Source organism: Eutrigla gurnardus (assembly GCF_963514095.1).
Source record: "Eutrigla gurnardus genome assembly, chromosome: 20".
In the NCBI taxonomy this organism is placed as follows: domain Eukaryota; kingdom Metazoa; phylum Chordata; class Actinopteri; order Perciformes; family Triglidae; genus Eutrigla; species Eutrigla gurnardus.
In genome coordinates, this window is record NC_139931.1 from 17,019,422 (window position 1) to 17,043,853 (window position 24,432).

Below are 24,432 nucleotides of genomic sequence, written 5' to 3' on the forward strand. Positions count from 1 at the left end.
CTGCATAAATGATCTCTAGGCAACAAAACCAACAGTTAGGTTTATGCAGTTAAGTTTAGGCAACACAACCAACAATTATGTTTAAGCAACAAAACCTAACCACTTGCAGTTTATGGAACAAAACCAACCGTTAGGTTTATGCACCAAAACCAACAGACTGTTGCATAGTCACGTAGTGAAGTTGAAATCATGCACCGAATGATCCCATATTACTTTCCATTAGCATTGTTCTCATGCTGAACGACAAAACAAATGGACATCTCATGTCCCTGTACACAAAAAAAACCCCAACAGATTACATTTTGTGACTAATTCACGATCTGCCGTGAGACTGAGCTGCGTGAACAGCTAGCATTCAGTGTTACTGCATCTGGCCCCTCCGTCAGCTGTGCGAGAGGACAATTAAGACACACTTAACTTTCCCAGAGACATGTTTTCAGTGTCGGTAGGCTTGTTTCAATGGGATGATAAATACACAGGGGTCAACTCGAGGACAGGGGCAAGATCTGAGAAACCAGCTGCTGAAACTGCGATCATCTGTTCTTTCATCTCATTTCTTTTTTGTGTAGACCTCTTAAGTTCACGCAGTGGTCACACAATTTCGATAAGCCATGCATATAAATACACGAGAACTCCGATTGTCCACTGAGAATGCATTTACTGAACCTATTTCCCTATGGGTGCAACAACATGCCAACATTAGAAATCGTTTTCCTTATAGATCAACTGTTTTGGTGTGCAAGAATACAATAAAGACAGTGTATAAAAACATATTATTTCTCACACCACAAAGTTACAACACCTCAAATTGAAATCCTTCAACGTTTGCCTTTATTCATTTTTGGCACCTGAACACTGTCAGCTCACATTACAGTTCTTCAATGCCAGCCAGGTTTTACACACTCAAAACAGAGTATCAGCTATGCATTGTAAACTCTGTAATAAATACTTGTTTTGGACATCAGACCGCAGGCGGAAAATATCTTAAGGACACTTTTTATGTTCTCCCTCAAATTGACCTTGGGTTTGTGTCAGTCAGCAGCTGATTGTCTTTGACAAAACCCTCATTTTAAGAGGATGATTGTCCCATTTTACGGATGAACTCGCTTGGGTGAACCATACACCACTGCAGCACAGTGGCGGATAAATACACGTGTACTTCAAACCTCGACTTGTCCTCAAACTCTCTCGCATAGTCTACATCGACAACGTACAAACATGCAAACGCGTCACAGTCAGTCTTTCCCTCTTTGTCTCACACACACCCTCTCCGTCTCTTGCACACACACACACACACACACACACACACACTCACACACACACCCAAGGAGACACACGTGGGAGGATTGACGCCGCGCTGTCTGCAGTGCGTTGACGAGTATTGTTATTAACTGCGGTGTGAATAGAGGCAGCAGTACATCCCCTGCTCTCCGGCTGCTGCAGGGCTGCAGGGCTGGCCTTTGTTCTGCGCTCCATAATGGCACACCATAATTACAGTCTTAGCTGAGAAGGCACACAGGCAACGTCTACCTTACCCCTCGCCTCACCTCACCTCGCAGGGTAACAGGGGCATAGACTGCGTGTGCACATGTCAATATTCAGCCGCCAATGTTTGTCTCTGTAACTGGCACTCGCTGTCCTTGATTAATTCTTAAATTGCCGGCCTGCCTCTCTTCCTTCTGTGCACAAAGCCATACAACAACCTTATAAGCATAAACAAAAATGTACTTGCACTTCCAGAAAAGCAATCACGAAATGTTGCTTTTCCCCTTCAAACTACTCCGTGATTGGCTACTGATAGCATCGCATGTGTAGGACAAATAGGCCCTGCAATGAAGGATTCTGTGCTGCAAACAAACTTGTTTGATGTGCCAGACCGTTCGTAGTGTCACACTCATTTGCATGTAAAGAAATGATTGCGGTAGCCGTGTGACACTAAACTTCACCTTGATTTACAACGCACTTCGTTTGAAGTATAGGACTTTAAAGGTTTCTCTTTCTCTCTCTTTAAGATACTCAAAGCATTCAGGTCAGGTTGATAACATTTTTATGTAAACAAATATTTTGTTTTAAATAATACATCCACAGAGCTTTTAGAAAGGTGCAGAATCAAAAGTATCACTTCTTGTGAAAACATTTTTTCATTGTGAATTAATCATTTAAAAAAAAATTTGACGGGTCCAAAATTAATGTTTTGTTTACTTCTGTGTAGATGTGTGACGTGTGGCTGGGGCTTCTAGCAAGGCTTGTGAGCCAATAGAATAACAACGTTGGTATCACATGGTATCTGTGTGTAGTCAGGTGTCAAGACTCTTTGGGGTTGCCAGTTAGTGTGGAAAAAAACAGAAAAATGGCTGAGTTTGACGGTAAGCGGGCAACATTTCGGTACCAGTACCAAGTGCTAAGTGATAAAAAGGAGGAGCAAGACCAGAGTGAACGTTGGTTCAGCGTTTGATCGTTGGAGTCAGCTGAAGGATTTTCAAGGACTGAAAAGCCACGCCGAGGTGGCTACTTTTCTTCTTGACCGGTAAGATATCATTAAAGCTAGCTAGCTAGTTGTGCAACGAACTGGCAACCCATTGAGGACACATGCGCCTCGAGCAACATCTGTGTTGTGACGTGAATGCAATGGAAGGGGTGCGAGTGCAACATCTAGTAGCTGGATGTTATTAATGTTGTCAATAGCACCTTTAATATAGAAAAAAACTACATGTAAAGATGTAGTGGAGTAATGTCTACCCGCAAATGGAATGAAGTCACTCTCCCTCTGTGTGTGTTGTCATCTCAGCTCTTGTTTACACCAAATGCGAAGCACATTTTTCGAGCAGCGCTATTGCATAGAAAGTCAATGCAGAGACGCAAATAAATACAAATTTGCACCAGGCGGCATTGGGTGGCGCGAATGGTGCAATTTTTTTATTCACAGGAATTGAAATATTTCAACTCAAGCATAATATTCACGAGAACCAAAACTATTATGACTTAATATACTTTTGTATACTTGTAACTGCGGGTGACTGTGGGCACCTTATTATTTCGGATCAGCCCGTACATCACTGACATGAGCAGCAATAGTGGATATTTCAGGCATGACTGATGAAACATTGTCGATGTCTACATGGAGGTAAATCACTCTCATCCCTGGCGCGTCTAGTGCGACGCAAATAAACAAACTGCTGTCAAATTAGTCCAAGGCGAAAATTACTTTATACATCTTTCTTTATGGTAAAATTGTCTTTTAGATTTAAAAAAACACCATATGTGGAACAGCAAAATTCAAACCAAGTCAAAGAAATAATTTATCTCTCGCAATTGTCTACTGGACATATTTTTTTAATGAGGTCCCATGGTGTTCCACCAGAAGGGGCAAGACTTCGGCTCTCCATTCACCAGCATTTAGGTCTTTACAAATCAAGGTAAACAAAAGTAGGATGGCACACATCCGCAAATTTGAATGTCTTTGTTACAGCAAACTGGGACATGATTGTCATCGACGAAACATTGGAAAAAGATGACCTTGATGGAAAAAACACAAAAGCTACTTTTTGAGCAGCAAAATTCCGTTGCTGACATGAAATTGTTCATTGACAGAGTTTTGATCAGAAAAATAGTAGTTAATTAATATTAAAATAATTAAAAAATAGCACCATCATCATGTGGAAGTAAAAATGAAGACAACCGGTAACGAGTTCCTACCAAATATATCATGTAAACATCCATCACATTTAGATCTACTGTTTCGACTGTAATTAAATCTGCATACATTTGTTTGTATCCAGGGATGAATTATGACTGACATTTCAGGTGTGGTGACATTTGGTTTCACCCAGAAGTAGGTGGTTTAGCTAATCTGGCTAAACTGGACACTCCAACCTGTTTGATCATCTGACTGGTCCTGCTTCTATTCAACAAATGGGTGTGCTTCGTTGCACGTTAACTATGAATTCATTGCCGATATCAACTCAAAAAGCTTTGTAAAGAGTGCTACTACGTGTGATGATGAATAATGTAAAAGTCTTCATGGATGGAAAGAAAGGGAGGAGAAGTAGAGAAGGATGGAGGTTACAGGAAAAAAAGAGAATATCACTTTTGGTTTGGTTTTGGTTTAAAAGCTTTAAGCACCTACCGTGAACCGAGTGGAGCATTTAGAAGCTAAAGAGCCAGGTACTGCCCTCAGGAGTCGGTGGAGACCAAAACAGAGCTAAATAAAGAGAGTGAATATTGGATTGGCGCTTGCCAAGTGGCAGCATAACCAATTCCAAATGAACGCTGTGTTTTCAGGATGTATAAATATGCAAGTGTTGTAAAACATGTCTGCCACAGCAACTTTATGAGGTGATAATGTCATTATTGTGTTTACTTTTGTGACTTTTCTGATGCCCCCAAGTGGCCGAAAAAGATAATTCATGGTCTTTATGATTGACCATGCATTGTACTCAGTCAAATCGTGTAACTCCTGGATTTATAATGATATAAACAATGTTCAATAATCTCATTATAAATGTATCTATATGTTATATTATTATATTAATTTCCTCCACTAGATACCCTAAATGCTGCTCCTGGCCTGCGCAGCTCTGTAAGGGTATAGAGACTGTTTTTAAAAAGCCAAAACAACTTCCAACAAAGAGCTGTACATTTGAGCAAATGTTATTCAAACCCGAGTTAATAGTGCATTTGTTGGGAACTATGTTCAGCTGTGGATAACTGCACACTCCGAGGTTCTAGTGAGTAGCAGACTCAAGCCCACACACACAGTGAAGTGTGTGTGTGTGTGTTTTTAATCGTTTTCCGACAACAATGGAGCTCTATGGCACAGAGCAATAAGATATATCAGGCTTTGGATGCACATCAAAGTTTTGCCTTCTATCACATGACATCTTTTGCATAGAATTTGTGAGCAACAGGATCGGTTTACAACTTCCAACCAAAACAAATTTTGAAAAAATGAATTCAAACTCATCGAAATGGTTCGATTTTCATTCGCCTACATGTCTTCCTCCTCCACCATCCCGTCTCCTCTTTCTCTCTCCCCGAAGGTGTAAACTGACCCTCACGTGTTCCCACAGGCCTGTGTGTGTGAGCTCTGGCTGTCGGACAGTAACTCATCTCCCCTTGACACCGGATGACAAATTGCTTCCCCGGAGGCCAACAAATCAGCGGGGCTGTTTGAACGCACTCATGGGCTCGTGTTGCTCATTGAATTAGAGGTGCTTGCACCGTACCTCGGTTATCGATTCTTGACGTACAACCGGTGACAAAAGATATTAAATAATAATAATAAAGAATTGCACCTCCAGGTCAAGTGCCTTTTTGGGAAGATTAAAATTAGTCAACTTGGCAACCGTTGGATACGTGACCCCTGGGCCTAAATGCCAGAGAGAACCCTTCATTTTCAGACTCGCACAGTTGATTTTAAGAGACTAATCGTTTGCTCCCATGATGCACCTCTCTCCAGTCCTGCCAACTGACCACTTTGCCTTTTTTAGTATTAGTGCAAAACCAAAAAAAAGGATGAAAATTTGACGACTTTGCAAGATTGTGCCTCTAAATAATAGCATTGACACAGTGAAGAGGGTGTGCCTGGCGCTCGCAGAGGTGAAATCAGGGAGGGGAGGAATGTTGGCTGCAGATGAAAGCAGGAGTGCAGGCTGCAATGTGTAATAACTCTCCACACATCAGTCTGTTGGTATAATAAGCCGGATCCTAGAGGCAGGAGAAGAGAAACCAGGAAGAAACATGCCAAAACATCTCTCTCTGTCTGTCTGTCTCTTGTCTTTCTCTCTTTGTCCCCCAGTATGTTCAAATTATGATCTTTTCCAGTTGGCATGACAAAAAGAATGAAGCTATCAGAGCTCCTCGACTTCACGCAGACGGTGGTAGCTCAAGTTCATTCATTCACACTTCATGTTGAATTCAGTCGATTTGGGAGCAACTGCCTGAAACAAAAATCTACATTTTGGAGTATCAAACGTCTCGTTTCCGTTTCTGTGTGTTGCAGGTCACAGTGAACAGCAGAGCCTTCAAAGAGTCCCGTTAAAACCATGATTAGTGACTAAAGAGGGACCTGCAGGCCTTGGGGGCCCATCTGAAAGTGTCCCTATAGTCTACCTTTTATCTCCAGCTGGTAGAATACAGTGATGCAAGAAGTAGTCAGATCCTTCACTTGAGGAAACATATTCAACACGTTAAAAAGAATGTCCTGTATTCAAAACTATTTAGAAGTCAACTAAATGTAGCCGGAGCATAACAAATATACACAATATTTAAAAAATGGCTGCTGTAACTGATTTATTATTTTATATTTAGATTGTTAAGGATGCATTCAGTTGTAAGGAGTATTTTACTGGTGTAGCTAGTTGAGGTGGAGCTATTTCTAACTTACTACAGAGGTGCCCAACCTAGGGGTCGGTCCCCTCTGAGGGTCACGTGGGGCCCTGAGAAGAAGAAGCTTACCGGAAAGTATATTCATTTAATTACTTTTATAGATTTTTCTCTAAACGTCACTTTTTTGTGAGGGGCTATTTATATTTATTTCTGTAATGTGGGGAAGAATAAAGTCGCACTCAATGGCCCCCAAATGCATGAGTAGTTGGAACTACTTTGCTGAGCACCAGTATTCCCACAGCAACAGTCTGACACCCTGGTAACGTTTACAGGTCAGATTCCATCTCGTTTCTATTGTTATAAATGTAACGATGCGTTCAAGTGAGTTATTGGGACCGAAACTGAAGGGAATGTTGCCGCAATAAAGTGCTCCACATAGCCGAGGCGACACAGGAATAAAGACTCCGTTATAATATTGCAGTTATTTTCAGCAACATCTCGCAACATGGCCCGCATGCACCGCGGACTAATATATCCTATTAATGGCCTCGCGTAAATGGCACGTTGTGTGGGAAAAAAACAAAAACAGCTTGATCCGGATCTCAGAGTTCCACCGAGACCACTTCATCCTACATTATTTTACACGTATGTTTGAGTGCGAGAGGTTTAATTTGAGAGCAGGGCCCACAGTCCGGGATTTCCACCGCAGATGAGCATAATGACCGAGCTGAGTGAAATTACAGTGTCCGAGTCTCTGCTCTGCCAAAATCACAACTTTGACTTTCTCGGGGAGGGCGATGTTTGTTGTAATTGTCCCTCGTGTGGGACCACAGGAGGCGCGCGCGCGTGTTTGTGTTAGGTTATTACGATGGCGTAAAACCACGTCGATCCAGATTTTCTGAGGCATTCTTGTCGTTTCAGCTTTATTTTGAGCCCCAGATAAATAGAACAATAAGATCAGTATAAGTGTGTTTGGTAATATAAAAAATGATTTGGATAATAAGGTCTGCGGCCTTTCAACAACAGCTTATGAAGACGCTTTAGTCTGATCCGCCTTATTTTGCCTTTGGCAAGCAGCAAGAATTTTATTTTGGAAAGGCGCTGCGTTTCATGAGCCAACCTGCCATTGTCTCTTTTTATGAATTCATGCATGATGTACGATATCGGCGAAATGTTATTTTAAATAGATATTATTGTGGTTTGCGGTCTGGTAGGCGAAATCATGTCATTTTTCTGGTTATTTTAGCGATAAATGTATAGAAATCCTCACCAAACGTGCATCTTTACAAGTGTATATTTTTATATAATGACGCAATGGTGATAAAGTGAATTAAAGGCCACGCGTTGATATACCTGATGGTAACTATTTTGATGTATCATTGCAACACGTGGGGGAAAAAACATTTTAGCAGCCGTCACCTTTTATTTTATTGTCCTGTTGTTTTTATTTACGTCCGCCTGTCTTTTTATATGTCTCATCAGTGAGTCATTTACCTAATGTGAAAAAGCCCACGGCTTGAAGGCCCCATGTTCACCTAATTAAAGGAATCGCTTTTGTCCAGAATTTCACACTTGGTGGATTATATTTTTAACTGTGTCTTTACTTGAGACTTCTTTTTCAAAGCGGGTATCGAGGCCCGCTCTCCGCCAAAAAAAAAAAAAAAAAAAAAACCCGAGAGGAGCCGGTCCACCGCGCGCACTGATTGTGATTAGTGCGATTCGCGTGACACGGCGGAGCGCCGCAGCCAATGAGCGCGCTGTGTGCGCCAAGTGGAGGCAGAGAATGTTCCGTGTGGACGCACAGTGCGCTCTGGAGAGGAGGAACACACTCCGCTCCCTGTCTGCTGCCAAACGCTTCTTCACAACACGGGAGGGAACGAGCACCGCGCCGGTCGGTTTGGAGGGAGAGAAGACGACGACGCGACTGGAAGGATATTAAATCCGCTTTTACGGCTGTTTTTTTTAGTTGGAAGTCTCCGTTTGTTTTTTTAGAGTGCACGTCGGCCCGTCTCGCGTCTTTTCCGTCTCAATGCTATTAAGCAGCCAGCGTCACGACACTTCAGCTGGGATGTAGCGGAGGGCAAACCCACCTAAAGCCGCTTTATTCATTCAGCAGGGTAGGGATATTAATCGAAGCTAGATTCGTTTTAAAAAGCCTGCCGAAACTGGGACACGCCTCTTAAAGTTTACCTTTTTTAAATTGATGGTGGGTTGCTTTATGATGACCCTAGCCTGGAGGTCATAGTTGACCCCTTCTGATTTCCCACAGCATCACTGACCCTCACCCCAATGATGACTATGAGCTCTATATCGGACACTTTAGTCCCGCCTGATCCATCCAAATCGGCGTTTTTGGAGTTCGGCGGCCACGGTTACCCCGGGCACCAGCAGCCCTCCCCCGGCCTGTCCCACAACCATTACTCGGTCCACGGCCTGCACGCCGTCGGGCCCTCGCAGCACGACGGGCCCTTCTCCTCCGGTGCATCCTCGTACGGCCGCCCGCTGGGATACCCGCCGTATCACAGCCCCGTGAGCGCGCACCACCCTGGGGCATACCTGCCCTACCAGCACGGGGGTCACGGCGGCGCGCTTGGACACTCCAGACTGGAAGATGCGGGTAGGTTTAATAAATATTCAAGTTTGCACTATTCCTCTGCAGCCGCAGTTTGCTCTTGTCAATAGCGTGGTGGAGCTCCAACATATTTACTGTGTGGATTCTTAGCACATGGACCCGACCACCGAACCGACACCGGTCATTTATTCAACGGCTTCCCGGGAGCTGTTGAGTCCAAGCTGACCGCTTTTAAATACTAATAAAGCCAGTACCGTTTGTTGTACCGGGACCCACAACAAGATCCATTTCTTTTTCCTGATTATTCGTGTCGTCTTGAATAAAAATCAGTGTAACGGCTCGGGTTAAAATGATGTTGCTTGCACAATCACAGAGGACATTAAATGCAACACACGTAATAATTTAAGCAACATCACCGCGGGGAGAAAAAAAAAAGATTACTCCTCACAGATGTTTTGTATATAATAGTGGAAGTGGTTGTATAGTGAAGAAAAAAAATCATAAAAATGAACCACAGCGGAGCACAATAATTGGATCCACACACACAGCTCGGCCACAGCGTCATGTTTGGTGTACTTTGGGGTTGGACGGGAGATGAGTTTAAGGCCTGCAGAGACTGTGGGACTCTCCACAAGAAGCGGCCGACACCGGCCCTGTGGTGTCCCGCAGCGGCCCAGGAGCTGCACCCTCTCCAAACCCGCACCCTCAGCCCCTCATCTCCCAAATAGCATCCACCCGGAGGCTATTGCTGCCTGCACTTCAACACCGAGAGGCCTGCAGTAATAATAATAATAATAATAATAATAATAATAATAATAATAATAACGTCACAATAGATTACCAGAAATAATTGCTGAATTCGATTTAAACCCAAATTTTCATAGATTTTAATGTATCTAAAAATAAAATATCACAATAATACAAACCTTTGGTCATTCATTTTAAAAATACAGATTAATTAAAAAAATTAATTCGGTCGTCATACAATAAAACCCTTACGAGACATAAGTGACTTGAATATACTGCCAGTAGGCAGTATCTGTTATATTTGCTCACTTGTCTTTGCATTGCATACCAAAATGCAAAAATATTACACTTCTTCCTTTGATATTTGGTGGAAGAGCAGCAATCTGCAGCCTGAAGCGGCTGCCTGTCAGTCATCATGTATGTAACATTATTGTTAACAGATGTTAAGCCTGATCATGTACTACTACTGCTTAAGAAACATATTATTATTAGCTGTCCGTGTTTACATATTCAGTTGAAGAAATACTTGACTGCAGGCAAATACATCTTGCTTATTCTGGCTTCTTTCTTTCTTCCTCTACTTCACATGCATTTCAGCACAAACTAGTGCAAAGCTGCTAAACTACAAGATAAATGACAAAGGCGCATATAAAAATCTACAATCAATATGTATTATCAGTCAGAATATTTCACTATATATTTTACTATTAAAACATACAAATGCAGCAGAAAAGGATAATGTAACAAATTAAAATATAATACAGTCTATTTATGTATAGAGTGATTTCATCCCGGGTCGCTTTTGGGCCACTTTCACTGGAATTCCATTTGCGCCTGCAAATCATTAAACACACTGATAATTAAAGTTCAATTTAAATTTCAAAAACAACATCAGCACTTTCAACTGGTGTTCTCAATTTGTTTTACATGACATGACAAAAGTGATGTTACCATGAATAAAAGAAGAAACACTTAATATAGCTTATCACTATTATTTTAATTTCCTAATCTTGTGAAAATTGCTTGTCAACTTTGAACTGATAACACATCTCCTCTACAACAGAAAATTCTGTTTTACCTATGTGAGATGTGAAACGGGAATAAATATAATGGGTTTTCATATTCCGTAATTGGCGTTGACGGGACCTTCATTTATATGCAGAACTTTTACTTCCAGTTTCCCAAAGAAGTCGAATTAAATTTATCTTATTGGAGTTTTGCAGCAGATTGTTCAGGTCAAACTCTTCTCGCGAGGGGTCACCACATACTGGGTCTTAATAAGGTTAGACGGACAGAAAAGAAATTTAAAGGGTGAAAACAAATAGTTGATTTTATAGTCTTATATTTACACATACTGCAGGCGGCTTTGTGGGATCCAAAAGAGAAGATAAAGCCAACTTCATCAAAAACCCAATTTACACCTTCTAAAGTTTTATTTTCAAAAGTGTCCACCTTGAAGTGCCCTTTGTTTTCTGCCCTCCTCTCCGCCGAGTGCAGCACGTAGCTGCCGCCTCTCCCGGCTGCATGGGCTGCGTCTCGGTTACAGAATCCGAGCGTCTTGTGGGGCCTCGGCTTGTCCACAGCTGTTCTCTCCTGCCACTGCAGGCTATCAGCTCATGTCATAACAAAGATCAGCGTGAAGAACGTACACAGTTGTATAGCTTTCTCAGAGGGGGGGGGGGAGAAAAAAGAAGGGGGGAAAAAAGGTTTTGGCTGAGCTGCACATATCATACTGCTCTGGGGGATTCATCTTTTTTTACCTGCAACCATGCTCATATAGTCGTTATGCTACACTAGATTTCACTGAATTGTTTTAGGTATTCTTTGAGCTCATAGCTGAATGGACTCTGAAGCCTTACGGAGACCACACACACGTGTTCTCACAGAATGGCTTTGTCATCACATAATATTACAAATCGAAGAGTTGTATTTGTAAACATCAATACAAATTGAGATTTTAGTCCATTGCCACCATTTGTTTCCGCTTTTACGGTTAAATTCTAGATGCCGAAGTTAAACTGCTTTGACTGTCGTAAAATAGTTCCATACATGGTACTGTGAAATAAGGCTAAAGTTGCTGCCGTTTTCACATAGAGGAATGGATTTCTCTTTTAAATCTATATACAACTTACATTTTAATTCCCTTATTTTTTTGTTGGACAGAAATGCAATCAGAAAAAAAAACAAAAAAATCTCCTTTAACAAAGCTAAAATATGTTACAAAACTTGAAAAAATATTGAAAAGGAGGATTGTATGTTTGTTTTTTTTTGTAGGACAGTGTCCGTAACGCTCAGGGTTCATTCCGTCCCTACAGAAATCCCAGTGTAGATATTTTTCTTGAGTCTAATTGTGTTCTTCTCCCTCCTCTACCCCAGAGCACGAGAAGCCCACAACGGTGATAGAGAACGGGGAGGTGAGGCTGAACGGGAAGGGGAAGAAGATCAGGAAGCCTCGGACCATTTACTCCAGTCTGCAGCTCCAGGCCCTCAACCAGCGCTTCCAGCAGACCCAGTATCTTGCCCTCCCCGAGAGGGCCGACCTGGCAGCCAAACTGGGCCTGACGCAGACCCAGGTATATACAATACACTCTCTAGAAATGACCTATTTTGACATTTCAAGATGAATCATGGAAATAAAATTAAAAAGCGCACACGTAAAAAAAGCTAATTAATTGATGAATAAAAAAAATTAATTAATTAAGATTGCTAATGCTTCAAACATAAATATCTGTGATGACAGGAGTGAGAAACATTTCCAATATGAACAAAGTGTTGGCTAATTTCTCTAATTGCGGGCGTATGTGCATCATCGCACTTGAACTTTGAGGGAGTTGCCCTCACTGGAATGCCCGAAGTGACATGAATATAGGTTCATACTGATGCAGCATACATGTGGGGTTTTATGGGAAATACAAAAAAAGAAGAAATGAGCTCAGACTGTAAGTATAATCTAAATGTGTCATGGCTTTAATTCATAGTGTGGATTTGATTGAAAGTGTCCCCTTGTCACAGTGAAAGGGCAATAACGCCAGTATAAAAGCCCAAACAGGCACTGTTACATTCTTGTTGACTGATGCCACAACACGTTCCTATGTGTTATTAAGATACCGGCTTGTGCTTAGAAACACTGCAATGTCACGCAAAGTTTAATCATATATTGTTCGTCAGGACATGAAACTGATGACAAAGGAGGATAAAACAAAAACCTCAGAAATCCATTGTGTGTGTGTGTGTGTGTGTGTGTGTGTGTGTGTGTGCGTGCGTGCGTGTGTGCGTGCAAGTATTGGGTGTAACTGTTAATATATATGTATATGAGCTGAAGGGGAAGACTTGTTTTACCGGTGGCTCTCAAAGCTTTGAATTTGTCTGTTTCCTTAGAATACACACACACACACACACACACACACACACACACACAGTAACAGGCAAATAAAAGCCTAATGGCAGCCATTTTGTCTGTCGTATGAAGTCAGTGAACTCAACATTGGATGCTGTCGTGTTGAACAAGTGATGTCTTTCAGCTTCTTGTGTGAACATCTGAAATTCATAATGGGTTTTTAAGGGAAACTCTGGGATTTCATCCACATTTTCCTACAAACACATTTGCCACACGTTGGATATTATACAGTTGATTAAAGCTCTGACATTTGCTCAGGCTGAGAACAATCCCCAGATGAACAGGACAGATTTTGCACTTTTATATATGTTTTTATTAATTTGGCTGTCTATAAATAATTGCATTCCTCTTCTGTGAATCACATACCTATTAATCAGTTGTGACCCGAGTATTATTAGATAGATATGTTGCTACTTCTGTACGGAGACTGTTTAATGACTTCAGACCGCCAGGGTTTGGTTCCTCTGACCGTTTCCTCATTTCCTGAGCATCTTTATTGTAGACGAATAGTTCCCTTTCATAGGTCAGTCTATTAAATGCATGCTCTCAAGTGAAAATAGCTTGTGCTATTATTAAGTGCAAGCAGAAAAACACATGGATTATCTTATTATGAACGACATGGCATCATGGTCTTCCAAAACTGTCTTTTCAACAGCCAAAGCTGTCATACTCGTGCCTTCATTTGATTCAGATGTCATGTCCAGTGCTATAAAGATTACAGCAATAGCAATACACGCAGAAGCCACATAGTTGAGGGTAAAATGTTTAAAGTTTTTCTATGGAATAATATACCGTAAAATGTCAATAAGGCACTCTTCCTTTGGATAATCCTCAGGGAGTAGACGGTATCCACCAACAAAATGTTGCCCATTTAATTTGCTTTGATATGCTTATATCACACTGTGTCCGTGTGGAAGGGCAGGACTTTGCTAGATTTTAGCTGTAATGACTTTGGTATCCAAGCATGTTCAGCTTGTTCCACAGCCACCAGATGAAAAAAAATTATCTACTTATAAAAGGCTTTTCATTTTCATTTAATTTCACATATTTACAGTCCATAGGAATTAAATGCATATTTGTGTTGCAAGGTTCAATATTGAACATGAATTAACAGATTCCCTCACTTCAAAATTAAATAATAAAGCAACATTGAACACACTGAGTCACATGAATACCAAACGCTGAGATAGCAGCTAAGCTAGCTACCTTTAGCAGGGGGTTTTCGCTGGATTTTCTTCTTCACGACTCGATTTAGCTGCTGCCTCATTTAATTAAATATTCTCTAAAAAACAGAATTACCAAGATTTCAGTTGATTAAAAAAAATGTCTTTCCAATTACAGATACCAGCAAGGGAACAATGACTAGGTAAATGTAGTTTTAGCTTTAGCTAGGCTAGCTGTGGCTATTTCAACTAGCAGCTAGCTTTCACTGGATATAGTGCTCTTTCTCCAGCACTTTTTTTTAGCTCTGTATAGCAGTCAGAGCAAATTTAAAGGGATTATTTGACAGATTTTACATATTCCTATTACATATTTGTATAATTATTATGGTTGTTGTTACTCTTGAAGTGGTCACATAATGCTCTGTAGCATTATCAAAGACAGGCTATATTACACGTGTTGAAAAGGTGAAACATAAAAAGCGTATTGAGCAGGTGTCCCCCTGGGGAAACATAAGATACATTGTTGTTTGAAACATGATGCTGCATGTACCGATAATACATAAGCATCTGATGTCACCAGATGAACAGTCCTAATCCCATATGAATTAACCACCGCAGCCATGTTTACACGGGGAGCAAGAGCTGATCCGTTCATTTGCCTTTGCCTTTTGTAGTGGCAGAGTGGTTTTGAATGTGGTTGGCTGCGAGTCATACTCACACGCATGCCTATAAGAAGCACATTGTGTATCTGTATTCTTTAAGGTGTTCTGGATCAGGGAAAGTGGGCTTTGACTTACCGTATTAAAGTCTTTATGGCATGTCAGAGTTCGACTGATCTAGTATCAGTGCAATTAAAGGATCTGACTGTAGTTTGAAGAATGCAGACACATTTTTGTGGGCTTGGGATGAAGAATGTGGGTGCTTTTGTTGTTGTTTTTTAACCGGGTGCTCCTTTGCTTTGAGTGTTTGCCCAGTTATAATGGGATAAGTTAGTTTCAAAGTGTGATTTTTTTTAAGAATTGGCAATGCTATAACAGTTTGCATACTCATATAAGCCGCAACAGCGATGGTGGTATTGTTTTCACCTTGCGAGTCATTATGGCAAGTGGTCATGGAGACACCTGCTGTAGCGGGAATTACCACAATGTGGGTTGGAGTGCTTTTCCAGGTGTCTACATGTCTGTCTGACTGTCTGACTGTCTGCTTTTGCATCATAACCACACAAGATGCAGTCATATAATGATTTATGAGGAGGGAAAAAAGCCTTTTTGAGCATGTCACATGTTTCTGCAATACCAAGTGCCACTAATTCCTAATAACTCCCCTATACATCTGCCGACTCAAAGGGCAGAAACATATAACCTGTAATCTGAATCCAGTTTTGTTTTAAATAACGCTGCAAGTTATTACAGGCTTACCAGCATTTTTCCTTTATGTTTATTTAGTGCTGAATCCAGATAATCAATTAGAGCTGGAATTGTTAAATGTTATTGTTGTAAATATGGACGTTTGTGGGGGGAGGATTATATTATATTTAACATGTAGCACGATGCTGAGTTTGCAGGCTTGTTATTCTCCCCTGATGATAAATGGATGGAGACACAGAACAGCTTGTATTGAAACACTCAGTCGGCTGTAATTAGCCTAGTGTGCGTATATGTAACTGTACAAGCACATACAGTACGTAGACTACTGTGCACAAACACACATTCCTCACACGCATAGGGTCCGCGCACACACACCAACCATGCATCTACTTAGACATATGTTGAGTGTATTTTCATACACATGGAAACATAAACACACACTTAGAGATAGCGATCATATGCAACATCTCTATCCTGCCTTCATGCCATTAGGCTGGCAGCCAACTGCTGACCGCTTTCCATCTAAAAATCTCCCAGACGCAGCTGACAAATGGCACGTAGCACGATTCTAACATTTTTCCTTGAACCTTTTTATCTCCATCCATCTCCCTTTCTCACAAACACACTGCCCATACAGCTCAAACCACCCGCCAAATGGACGCCTTTTATTTCATAAGAAAAAAAATCCTTGCAGGACACCACCTTTTTTTTCCGCCCAGTGTTCCGAGAATACGCAGACACACGCTGCAACGTTTGGTTTAGCGTATCACGTTCACACGCACAAATGCCCACCCAGCCACCGTCCTCCACTGATGCCGGTGTCGTTGGCTGCGCTCTCAGGGAAGCTGTCAACTCGATGTTGCTGCTGGAATATGAAACCAATAATTACGGCAGAAATCCTCTCACTGAGGCTACATTAACTTAACGTGCTGTTGATTGACTCCTGGGCTCATAACGCTCCACTTTAGGGCCACATTATTGTACTGCAGGCACTGTGGATTGGTGTCATTGGTCTATAGATTATTGTTACTAGGGGCTTACACTTTGGTTTGAAGTATGACTGTAACAATGGTAAATTCTAATTTTTTACATTAGTACAATTTACTGAATACATAGAAATTGGAGGACTTGGAGAGTTTCAATTAATTTAATAAAAATTACAACGGAATGGTATTTTGATTTTATATATTCGCCACCATCCATACTAACCTCTACCAGGCTGTGACTGACTTCAGCAGATACACTGCAACAATAGAGATTAAATTAAATGCTGAGTTTCACTCTGCACAACGTCTTGGCTCATTAAGCTGAGTGTGAAAGCTGGGTGCCTTTTTGATGATAGGGTAAAGGGATAATTTTTTCCACATATTTAGAGTCAATTAGAGCACTCTGAAATTAGAATCTTGTTTTATAGGATAAAATATCTTCCATAGACCACTTCAACCATCATAAATACCTATAAATTCCCAGGGTAATAATTCCAAGACTGTCAAGTGTGGAGGGGAAAACAATTTCAGCGCCAAGCGTGTTTTCTCCTCTCTCTTTCATCTCTCATCTGTTGCCGGCCGCGCAGCACCAGTCCTTTGGGCGTTAAGATTTCTTTCTTTTTCCTTTTCCCCCCTTTACAGCACAGTTAAAACCTAAAGACAAAAGTAGCTTTCTCTGAATGCATGTAATTATTCATTATTCATTTGTCCCTGCTAAGCAGACAGGTTGCCCAAGAGGCATATTTGTGTAATTTGATGCTCAATTTGCAAGCACGTTGGAAACATGAAAACTTACCAAAAAAAACAGAAACACAACTGAATCGTTGCTCAACACAGAAAAATGATTGAAATGATATACAGCTCAATCGTTTGAGCAAAACGTAACCATCATTTCATAAAGCAGAGCATCGGTGTTGGAATCACTGCTTTATATCCTACAACTGGAGGTCTTCATGTTGTAATTGTAGCCTATGACGAACCAATAGGACCTGTCTCTAGGCGTCACAGTGCGTTACAATAACCTCATCATACTGAATGTGACTCTACATCTAGATCCTCCTACAGGTCCAGCGTCTGTGGTACAGGGACATTATTGTAGGCACACACACTAATGGTATTCTGATCTTATATTACTGCCTATTAAGCCATAACTTTTTACAATTATTGGTCCATTTGTATGGCTCATTATAACCTAATTGTTGGTTACTTGTCATCTCTAATGGTATTCCTAGCAGGTGTGTCTGTGGTCGGTGTGGTGTGGTCTGGTGTGTATCATTAAAATGTATTGAATGTTTTAGTCTCCTATCGTTTTAATATTGAGAAGTTTCACTTAAATTTTCACCTCTCATTATGTTTTTTATTGTTTGTTTATGTTGGTTATTTTTCCATAGAACCAGTTCAATAAAATACTTGAAGCTTTTGAATTTGATTTTGAATCAACTGTGAGTGATTTAGAGCAACTGATGAGATGACACCAAGAGTTGAATCGAGTCCAATTAAAATTATTTCTGTACTTTACTGTACTTTGAGTCTGGGGTGGCCAACTCTGCTCCGTTTTTAAATGGTCCGCTACACTAGAATATGGATTGAGCATTGAGCACCGAATCATTTATTTGATTTTATTTGAATAGTGATTAAACTTTACTCATCTTTATTTGACTATTAACACGCTCTCTTTCCTTGTCCCTCAGGTGAAAATATGGTTCCAAAACAAACGATCCAAATACAAGAAGATCATGAAGAACGGGCCCTGTGGACCTGAGGGAGACCACCTTGCCCCCCCACCGCCATCCTCCTCTTCTCCATGCTCTCTGTGGGACATCAGCATGGCCGCCAAAGGAGCGCCAGTGCACTCAGGAGGATACATGAACAATTTTGCTCACTGGTACCCTGGACACCAGCAGGACTCCATGCCCAGGACTCAGATGATGTGACAGTGAGGAGGACGTTACACTTCCAGGACAAATTATGGATTTATACCAGCACGCTGACTGGAGCTGTTAGGGACACGGACGTTGTCGAAGGTCTGAGCCACAATGGAGACAGAAATAATCTAACTGGCAGAGATTAATCACAGTGAACAGATACTGTAGCTTTCCTTTAAGCTGGAAAGGCAACGTGAAAGAGATCAGCTAGAAAAATACAAAATGATAATCATGACTATGTAAGGTTGAAGCCAGGGCATTCTCACTCCCAACTTGGCCCCTTGTGAAACAAACTATTGTACATAAAACCGGCTTATTTTAACTTATGCAACATACATTCGAAACAAAAGTACTTATTTTGACCCAAAGCCCGATCTTTTCTTCAAGCGAAACAAGAAGTTTTGTTGCCTCAATAATATCATGACATCCGTTCATCAAACACTGCAACCTCTAGAGAAGGTTGTGAGCTCACACTTTTTCAAACCATAAAATCAAATTCCTTATTATTGTGTCCCGCCTGTCTATCCTGTTTCACTTGGAAATACATCACTGTACAGAAGATAGATGCTGTTGAAATGCTGTTTCAGCTTGACTTTAACTTTTGTGATGTAAGTTACATAATGTTTACCATGTGTTGAGGTCCATCTTACAAAAATGCCAAAGATGTAACCAGTGAGATAAATAATGTCACGTCAAGGGGAATGGACCAGGCCATCAGTATATGACGAGTTGGGAGTGAGAACGTACTACAGTAGTAGCAACCCATGAGTGCATGGAGCAAGGTTTGGTTTAATTACTTATGACCATAGTCTCACTTTAATACAGCCAGTCAAGTTATTTCTGCCTCCAGAGGGGCTCTGCCTGCCAAGACATTTGTGATTAAGCTACAACTCAGCCTGCCCTGCATCTCTGATTCTGGACATTTCACGTTTTTTCCATCTATTCAGTGGCTTGCAGCGGGACGGGTACAAATGTACAAATGAAGGGTTCTTCAGGGCTTCTTCATAGTTGGTCTTTACGGATCTGATTCAAAAGGACCCTTCAATGTTAAGAAAGAGCTAAAGAATAGAAGCAAAGTTCTTTTGACTCAGACTTGTGTGTATTTCTGTAATTCTGACAGGATGTAACACTATAAAGGGTCTGCGCAGCATATAGACCTTTGAAGAGCCATTATGGGACAGTTAATTACAGCACCAACAGAGGCTCTGATGAGGTATATGAACAAGCAGTCATTTTATGGTACTTATAATCCTGTTGTTTGAGACTATATGGGAAATAGGCACTGAATGGACAAGGTTACTTCGTTGTATGAGTTAAATTTTATATATATATTTTTTTCATTATAATAAAAGATTTAAAATAGTTAAAAGATCAAGCCCCCCAAAAAAGCCAGCAATGTATTTGAAAGCCATGTATGTGTGAAAAAGAATTGCGTCTTTCCAAGACTAATGTGATGTTTGCTCCAGCTAGTCATTGTTCAGTTTTGTCCCCAGAAAGTGGATTTTTGGAGGCTTTGATGGTAAATAATGGGCTTTTAGATGCAGGGACTTTGCCATGCTACATAACAGGGTTTAATTAATTGCGGTTCCACACTTCTGATTCTGATTATTTCATCTTTTTCTCCTCCCATTTTATTCTCTGATGGATTTTAGTTATGGTTGCTGTCAATTTAATTTTTCATCCCAACACTTCCTTTTTCTGCTCACCTCCTGGACTGACAAACTCCTGGAGTTTAAAATTATATATGAATAAACCATTATCTGTTGACCGGAATTTATTCAACAACCTCTTCAAATACTGAATTAATATTTTGCCATCAATCGATTGGCTATGGTTCAGGACATGCTATGTGATTTGAAATAAATCAAACCCAGTGATCACTGCCACCCTATTTGATTTTGTTGTTTTTTTACTTATACCAAACATTTCTTTTTACATTTTAACAGATAATATTAAATTGAGGCTGAAATAACATATTCCTTCTCAGCGTATAGTCTCTGTGTGCCCCAGTGCCCTGAAGTCATTTTCTCTAAAGTCGTAAATCAGAAGAAGCAGGTCACGTCTTTTGCCCTGCAAACATCTGGAAAAGCAGAAAGAGTCGTCAAACATCGTCAATGATTTTATAAAATGACCACGTCAATTATAGGCAATTTAGGACACAGCTTGTTAAATAAAGCTTTCACTCCGACGCTGTAATTATCTGTAATTGTCAGTCAAGGGAATATTCTTCTGCCTCGGGCACTGAAGAAAAAGGCAACAAGTAGTGGATTACATCCAACTGGATTACTGAGGGCTTATCCTTTCACAACAAATGCATCTGTTCAATGAAGATAAGATGCATTCATACATTACTGTTTGCTACTTTTTTTTCTGTGTGGGTATCATTTTCTTCCGTTGTTTTTTTTTCCAAGGACAAAAAAGGAAAGTAGTTCAGTTTTAGAACAATCCAGCAGACAAAACACAACAGGCCAAGCTAACTTCAGGTGCAGTTTTAATATGATAAGGCAAGGGGTGCGTCTGAGAGAATGTGTCTACCTTTTTTGTGAGAAAACTGGTGAAAATATGGGCTAGATATATAATATAATTCATTACTGAAACTGTGTTGCTGATCTAGCCATGGCTAGCCACCATATTTTCTGACTAAAATAACTTTACCATGGCACTGCAAAGATATTGTACAATGCCAAGTTTCTCAACTTGCCCATCAGCTTGCTGTCATTGCTTGTGTGCGTGTGTGACTGATTATGTCAACAGCTTAAGGAAACCAGACAGGCAGCTGAATCCATGCAAATCCTGATTCAGATAACTAGATGGTTTTGCTAGTGGAGTGCTTGAGGATCAAGGCCATTCACCTCCAGACAGATGGCAGCTGACCAAGAGCTCCTGTGCTGTTGCGTTACGTTAAATAGTAGCCTGTGATGGTGGCTAGCTAGGTTCACTTCCACCCTACATGTGTTTTTAATGAAACACACAAAAATGAAATGATCATTAGTAGTCAAAGCTCAGCTGTGGGAAGAGACACGGGACAAGATGAGACTGAGAGAAGGTGATGGAGATGAGAGAGGAAGAGCAGATACTGCCTTCTGTGCCATGCAGGACAGCATTAGCAGGACATCCCTCTGCTGTTCAACATGAACAGCAACTCACCCGATCAAACTCAAACTATGTTTCACCAAAGAATCATAAATGTTTCTTGTTTTAGACGGTGGGAGGCTCAATTTAACAACACAACATCCAGCATATTTATAGTGGAATAATATTGTGTTATTGTATGGATATATGGTCACTACACACGTTTTGCTTACGTTAATGTGACGTTTGAGGCAAATTCTATAATTCAAATCCAAAATGATGCAAACTCAAACACAAAGATGAAAAAAGACGGTGGAATATAATTTTGGTATATTATTTTTTATAAACTTGACAGACAGAGTGTAAGAGAGAACAGTAGTGTGAATTTCCTTTTACTTGAACACATGTTTTAGATGTTTAATGATCACTTTAGCCTCTGCTTTATTTTCAAGTTGTGGTACAGATCATTTATTGCTACATTTAACCAGATTCTCATGTATTAACTGCTTGACAGATCATTTAGGCTGCTGTCCACAGACATGGTTTTCAAATTATTCTTATCCAATATTTGCTGTCCAAACAAAAAAAAATAAAATATACATATTTCAGTCAGGGAAATAGAAATTGTCTCTGAACCCTCCCATATCATTTTATTTTTTGGACCTCTTTAAAAAACCTGTGTACAGACATGAGACAGGTTTTATCGTGGCTAAATATGATGTATGATCTAGTCAAATCTAATTTAATTCAGCAATTTTAAGATCAACACAAAACAAATGCTAGCTTCTTATAATTTTCAATACGTGAGCACACTGAGCACAGGGTGTGATATCAACTAAAACATAAGGAAACATCTTTCATAGAGTGGAGAATTGAAATATAATATCTCACATGATCTAAATAACCAATATCTGAAGTGCCAGTGCTCTGGTGGCGGCTGCACAGCCATGAGCACTCTGTGTTAAGTGTTACCACAAGAAGGTACACGTTAAATGATATTTCACATGCACTAGTGTATTCAATTTCAAGATGATAATTGGAAGTCAAAAATGGTGATGAAATTATTTGACTGAATTATATGACTATACAAAATGGAATGTGTTATCTTAGTCTGGACAGCAAGCATATCATTCACGTTTTTTCACTCGTACATCTCACACATCATTTTTTCTATCCAGCTGTCTGAAGCGGCACCGTGTAGCGTCATTACATTTATATAGCTGATGCTTTTATCCTAGCGACTATACAATACCTTTGCATCCATCAAACCAGTCATCCTTCTGTTTTAGTTGTACTCATTTTTCAAGTATTACACTATTTCAAGTAATAGTACACAGTATTCACTACTTTCCAGGAGTGTAATTTTTGACATTGTTTATACAACAATACTCAGTAAAGAAATATGCAGATTATTACTCACCTAGTGACAGTGATATTTACCAAAGTTATAGATGCTCACAGAATACAAATGACTGACTGGACCTTTTAGATGAGTGTCAAAATAAACAATTGAAACTAAATTATTAATTCTTTTAAACACCTTTTTGTAACAAATGGTACAAACTACGTTTACATCATGGATGCATTAACTGGATACAGTGTTTGAGGTGTGGCCCTATTATTCCTGTTAGAGTTGCTCAGTGGCACATGAAGCCAAAAAGGTTCGTCATCAGAATTTTCTGGATCTTCCGCATCTATGGGCACACGAAGCAGGCGCACTAGCTTTTCCTTTCACCCTTCCTCTGAACCACTCAGTTGTGGGCTCACTTACATTTTACAACTTTTAGGACCTAATGATTTAATTAAGAGCCATGTGGTGTTCGTACTGGAGAGTTGATTCATCTAAAAGAAATATATGCATATTTAAAGAAATCACTTTCCCAATAGAAGTCTATAAGAAAGAAATACTTTTGCGCTCAAAGGTATCACATGATGGACCTGGAAGTTGTAATTCCAGTTTGGCCACTATGTAAAATGTGCTTCAAAGCCTGCCGCTCTTCCTGGGGCTTGCTTTGCATGCGCAATTAAACTCGAGTATTATTCCAAATATGACAATATTCTGAATTTGTTATGAGTAAACTCTATATTCCATTTGGAAAGTTAGAATGAGGCCTCATTTAAATGGAGCTGCCTGCATCCTTTTAGCACCACAGTGACAGATACACACTAATATTACGCCAACCTTTTCAAGAAGGTGGTTGAAGGAATGAAAGGGGGAGGCTGTTCACATGGCCGCCGCCGCTGGTTATGGTATGTTTGCACAGCTGAATGTAAATTTGAATATTAGTGGAATATCCATTTTCATTAGCCATGTAGTGTGAGTTTGGTAGGAATATTGCGAGAATGTAAACATGGTCAATAAATATGTTATCTCATTCTTATGTTTTTTTATACACCACTCATGAATGCCTCAGTTACAGTACAAAAACATTGATAAAAATGTCTATGTGTGTTGATATGGTGCTTAAAGTGCTTAAGTGTTTCTAAATAATAATATCAACACCCTTTCCACTAAGCGAAGAAGCAGTCACCTGTACCTGAACGTGAACTGGCTTCATGTCAGGGATTTAGGCGTAACAGTGAATCCCTTCATAAGCCGTTGGCCTCGCACGGGAAACCTTCTTCCTCTTCCTCTTAAACCTAGCGGAGACAGTTGACTGTAGTCTTTTTAAAAAGGAAACACATGTTGGGGAACCTGAAAATATTGCCACGATATCGGCGAACCACAGACATGTAAATGACATCACTTGGGCGTAATTATTTACATATTGAAATAGCTGTTTGGGACAACAACATGGTTGGAGAAAATCATATTTTGCTTTTTGAATACTGTTCAACTGTCCTTCATGATTACAATTTACATTTCTCATTTTCTT

At 40.3% G+C, this 24,432-nt stretch overlaps 1 protein-coding gene across 1 annotated transcript; it reads left to right on the forward strand.

Annotated features, from left to right (window-relative positions):
- Positions 1-8,149: 8,149 nt before the first annotated feature.
- Positions 8,150-20,370, forward strand: LOC311031106 (homeobox protein Dlx4a-like). Its single transcript, XM_084037223.1, has 3 exons — positions 8,150-8,944; positions 12,023-12,219; positions 18,251-20,370. The coding sequence occupies exons 1-3, from the start codon at positions 8,617-8,619 to the stop codon at positions 18,491-18,493; spliced, it is 768 nt and encodes a 255-aa protein (XP_083893349.1). The 5' UTR covers positions 8,150-8,616; the 3' UTR covers positions 18,494-20,370.
- The last annotated feature ends 4,062 nt before the right edge of the window (positions 20,371-24,432 follow it).

Bases quoted from the DNA above. Each gene is read 5' to 3' on its own strand.
- LOC311031106 (XM_084037223.1), top strand. From the start codon at position 8,617: ATGATGACTATGAGCTCTATATCGGACACTTTAGTCCCGCCTGATCCA. The intron at 8,945-12,022 runs GTAGGTTTAATA...CCTCTACCCCAG, and splicing joins CTCCAGACTGGAAGATGCGG to AGCACGAGAAGCCCACAACG. The intron at 12,220-18,250 runs GTATATACAATA...CTTGTCCCTCAG, and splicing joins TGGGCCTGACGCAGACCCAG to GTGAAAATATGGTTCCAAAA.